Source organism: Sesamum indicum, linkage group LG8 (assembly GCF_000512975.1).
Source record: "Sesamum indicum cultivar Zhongzhi No. 13 linkage group LG8, S_indicum_v1.0, whole genome shotgun sequence".
NCBI classification, from domain to species: Eukaryota; Viridiplantae; Streptophyta; class Magnoliopsida; order Lamiales; family Pedaliaceae; genus Sesamum; species Sesamum indicum.
The window spans coordinates 7582298-7587228 of record NC_026152.1 but is presented as its reverse complement, the minus strand read 5'-3'; the positions used below and the strand labels follow the sequence as shown (position 1 = coordinate 7587228).

The 4931-nt window shown below is 36.7% G+C and overlaps 1 protein-coding gene across 1 annotated transcript; it reads left to right on the top strand.

Moving 5' to 3' along the window:
* On the top strand, window positions 679-3965 carry LOC105167832. Its single transcript, XM_011087661.2, has 4 exons — window positions 679-2738; window positions 2861-3118; window positions 3338-3457; window positions 3591-3965. The coding sequence occupies exons 1-4, from the start codon at window positions 1584-1586 to the stop codon at window positions 3639-3641; spliced, it is 1584 nt and encodes a 527-aa protein (XP_011085963.1). The 5' UTR covers window positions 679-1583; the 3' UTR covers window positions 3642-3965.

Genomic DNA, 4931 nt, shown 5'->3' with positions numbered 1-4931 from the left:
CCTATTTGTGGTTGCTTTTATAATTGAGCTCAAGTAGCTCAAAGAGGTCCACATATTCGAGTTCGTTCGATGCTTTTAAGATTGTCTACGACTTCTCCCCATCTGATCCCATAGGTAATGGAAGTTCAACCTCGACTTGTTTATAAACATTCAGGCTACATAAACAAATAATGAAACCTATGCTGCTAGGAGAGATGAACCGTCATTCTTTGTACAATTTCCTATCCATCAAATCAAATCTTGATTGTTTTTTCCAATAACTATGAGAACTGTTCTATTATTTTTCTAGTTTATTATCCAATCAAATCTAAAAATTTATCTTTAAAAATCAAAATTTTTATTTAAAATATTTTGATCTAATATCCTTAAAATATTGAGTGTGCTGGAAAACTCAAAGTAAAAAAAACACATTATATTGCCCACATGATAACCATATTATAATGTACCATGTGCCTGATTATAGGCATCCAAATATCCGAAAATTCGAATCTTCCCTTCTAATCCAACAAATCAGCTACCCGCCACCCCACCATAACCTGATGCAGATCCCGACCCCCGAACACACTTCGCTGAGATTGATTTCATAATCACCGTAAATCCCATTTTACTCAATATTTCTCCACGCCACACGAAACACCAAAACAAAACCCACTGTGATTGGGTTAGGACAAATGCAGGTTTTCTCCTCCAAATTTCTGTTAAAACAATAAAAGTCGTTTGGTTTTTCGAAGTCTCCTCTCTCTCTCTCTCTCTCTCTCTGTCTCTCTCTGTCTCTTCGTTCTCTCTTTCTATATACACAACCTATACATACATATATATTCGAAATCTCTCTGTGTATGCGTCTCTAGTTTCGATCTTTCGCGCTAATCTTCCGTTTCTGTTGCTTTTCTCTCTCTAGGTTTCCCTTGTTTTGTTTTTTGTTTTTTTGCGGAAATGGAAATGTCGGGAGTGGAGGATTCGAGCTTTCTGATGATTTCGTGCTACGCGATTGGTGGAGGAATGGTCGCCGGAAAACGAATAGCTCGAAGGTTTCTTAAGACTTTTATAATACCCACGACGCCGCGGTGTTGTAAGTTCAGGTTGTTCTGAACTTGAAGTTAGGGTTTCTTTATCTTTTTTGTTCGATTTTCTGTTTTACTGTGGTTGGAGCTGGAACTTGGAGATTTGGCTTACTGGGGGTGTAATTTTGGTGGCGTTCTTATGCTTCAAGCTTTTTAGTTTTACGATGTTTGGGAATGGTGTTTCTAGTTTAAATTCGGTGAGGAATTTGACAATTTTGTGGCCTTCAACTGAAGTTTAGTTTCCTAGAATTCTGTGTAAAATTCCATATTTTGTTACTGAATGCTCTGAGTGATGTTGAATCTGGCCTTTAATGGTAAATGAAGCTTGAATATCGAACTTCTGTTGGATATTGTATAAAGGCTGTATTTGGAGCTTAAAGAAATCACTGAAGGCTTGAAGAATTTTCCTACAGGAGGGATAAAGTTTTAGTTGGTCATGTTTTCTGTGGGTTAATTGATGTGGAATTTTTAGGTTATCATCTCATTTGGTTCAAGCTAATAGACATCAATTGAAGAGTTTGAATGGCGGGAAGGAAGGAATTGGGGTTCCCAAAGACGGGTGGTGGTAATTTGAAAGAGCAGTTGGTGAGAACAACTCTTCGTAATGTGAGATCACAAGGGCACCCATATGTTGAGCTTAGGGAAGATGGGAAGAAGTTGATCTTTTTCTGTACTTTGTGTCTTGCGCCTTGTTATAGTGATTCAGTCTTGTTTAATCACTTGAAGGGCAATTTACACACTGAAAGACTAGCCACTGCACAAGTTACACTGCTGAAACCAAATCCATGGCCATTCAGTGATGGTGTCTTTTTCTTCCATAATGATTCAGGGGAGCAAACTAAATGTTCGCCTGTTTCATCTTCTGAGGGAAACAAGTTGCTTGACACCCGTCATGTGGATGCAGATAGCCTCGATATTGTTAGTTATGCAGGAGACTTGGGACAAAATGCTGTTAATAATGTTCTGCAACAGATTAACGATCATGCATGCTGTGATGAAATTCCATGTCATTCCAATATAGATGGTGAAGTCACTAGTCAAGAATTAGTTATTCCATCCGTGCTACAAAAAGATGAGGTATCCAATTTGGTAGTGAAGCATATGGGAATTGGGCGAATTGGTGCTAGGTTTAGTGAGAAGAATGGAGTTTCCAGTGAAATTTGTAAAATATGGTGTGAATGGCTTGGGAACAAGGGTGTCGTCAATGAAGATATTAATGTGGTTCCAGAGCATGACTTTGCTATTGTTACTTTTGCGTACAACTATAACTTGGGTCGAAAGGGCTTACTTGATGGTTTCAGATACTTGCTTCCGTCTAGTCCTCATTCTGAAGCTGAGGATAGTGGTAATTTCAGAGGCAAGAAGAGGAAGTCATTTTCCGATCCAGAAGATCTAAGCGAGGCCTTGACTAATCCAGAAGACTCTTCTGGAGAAGAGTCTCAATCTTCAAACAATTCTGATCTGAAAATGCTATTATCCGGAAATGATGATCAGTTGGTTTATTCTCGAATTGTTTCAAGCAAAACCATGAGGAAGCAATTGAGAAACCAACAGCGTGTTGCCTCCGAGAGGTCCTGTGATATCTGCCAACAGAAGATGCTCCCGAATAAAGATGTGGCTGCTCTCTTGAACAGGAGGACTGGAAAGCTTGTTTGCAGTAGTAGAAATTTGACTGGGGTTGTACATATTCTGCAACTCTTCAGTTAGCTACATGGCAGATTTTGTAACGTGTTTCCTTATGTTTTACATTTTTCCCTAGTGCCATCATTACTGAACTTTATGTTTCCATTTGCGTGCAGGCGTTCCATCTGTTTCATATATCCTGTCTCATTCATTGGATACTGCTTTGTGAGGTTGAAATTTATGCGAAGCAGTTAATTGAGCCCAAAGTGAAACGGAGATCAAGGAGAAAGGTTAAAGGCAAGGATGGGGAGAATGGTGAGAAGCATGGTATGCAAGAGAAGCAAATCTACTCTGCATTCTGTCCGGAGTGCCAGGGAACTGGTATAAATATTGATGGAGCGGAACTGGAGAAACCAACTGTTCGACTTTCTGAGGTTCATAAGTTTTCGTATACTTCTTAGTTGTTTATCTTATCTGCATGGTTTTAAATTACTTTTTCTATTTTTTCTTAGAAGGTGTTCCTTCTCTTTTTATATTTTTTATTCATATTCCTTGTGTCCCATTAAGAAATTGGTAGATAAGGGGCTCAGGGTTGCACATCATGCTAAGACAGTTTATCTCTTTTACTAAATGATCTTTCTTTTCTCATTCAGATATTCAAGTATAAGATCAAACTATGTGATGCTCACAAAGCATGGATGAAAAGTCCAGAAGTGTTGCAAAACTGCTCTGTGGGCCTGGATTTCCCTCCTTGCACCGATGATGTTTATCAGGTAAGATCATGTTAATTTTAGGACTACACTATGTCTACATAAATAATTGTCTGAAATATTATGTCTTAACCAACCAAACCAGTGTGTAACTACATGGATGCTAACAAATTTCATTCAATTGCTTATTTGGTAGGACAATGCAGCGTGCCTGAAATTGCTGAACTTCTATCGTGCCACCAATTAGATCCGGTCCCCAAGTGGCTAAGATGGAAGGCTGGTTTGATTTCTGATATATTCGATGGGTGGAACTCACATCTAACTACTGTATTTGGTTGTAAATCTGATGGTGATCTTGAAGAAAATCCTGGTCTGTACTTCAAATAGTTGTATATGTGTAGAAGACTGTTTCTAGCTTGTGGATGGCAGATGCATATGCTAGTGGGTTTGCTTAAATTTGGTTCTCTGTAAATAATTGCATCTTTTGTATGGATGCTTGTAGCAAATACTTCATAAATTCTCCTACAAAGTTCTTGTAGATCCAAGTGAATCTAGACCTGATATTAGAACATCCCCAGAATAAATTGCTAATTTCTGATCCACTTCCCTTAGAAATATCATTTTGGGGTAGGAAGAATGAGAGAGGACGAGATGGAGGCTGGGTTAGAAAGAAGCATTAGTCTGCAAAGCAGATTTTCTCCAGAGTAGAGGAGAAAATATACTCGGACACTTTTATTGTTTGTGGACGGATAGATTTCAAATTTCTAATAACAATTTTTTCGAATTTATTTAGATAATTATTAATAAAATTAGTATTATTAAAAGACTAAAAACTCCCTATGTATATCTATATTTTATTATTAAAAGAGAGAGGCTTTTGGTGTCTTAACTTTTTTAGTCTGCCATTTTATATTTTTTTATCATTTAATTTTATTTTCTTATTTTTTCTATCCAACTTCTCACTTCCTCATGATCTTTTAGTAGTTTTTTTTCATGCATCTTTATCTTATGTTGTTATCTTTTTTATTTATTTATCATCACTTTGTTATGAATATAATACTAATTTTATTTGTATATACTTATTAAATAGTAAAAACATTTATAAATAATATTAAAAAATCATACATAGAGTCTGCCATTCATTACTAATTTAGAAAAAAGTTCCAACCCACAAACATTAGAATAAGCTTTCTCTCTCTCTCTCTCCCCCTCATTGTCCGATTCTCTCTTTCTCTCTCTCTCTCCTCATTCTCCCGCCGATTTGAACAACCACCACCCTACCGATAATCGCCGACTATTGATGAAACAATTTCAACTGGATTTAGGTAATGAAAAGAGAAGGAACGGAAATGAGAGTGTAAAATAGATGAAAGAGACGTTCCTTTTAAAAGGGTTAAAATAGTGGAGGTGACACGAATAAATATAACATTTAATCCTCGTGAATTGTCATAATTAAAAAAGTTAATAATTGTAATAAAAAGTCATTGGGTATTGTCATTCATAAATTGTTGGCAGTAGTTTTTATGAGTACGGTTAA

What these genes read in the sequence shown, in the direction of transcription:
- LOC105167832 (XM_011087661.2), top strand. Translation starts at nt 1,584, where the DNA reads ATGGCGGGAAGGAAGGAATTGGGGTTCCCAAAGACGGGTGGTGGTAAT. An exon ending in CAACTGTTCGACTTTCTGAG is followed by an intron (nt 3,119 to 3,337) that starts GTTCATAAGTTT and finishes TTTCTCATTCAG; the next exon opens with ATATTCAAGTATAAGATCAA. An exon ending in GCACCGATGATGTTTATCAG is followed by an intron (nt 3,458 to 3,590) that starts GTAAGATCATGT and finishes CTTATTTGGTAG; the next exon opens with GACAATGCAGCGTGCCTGAA.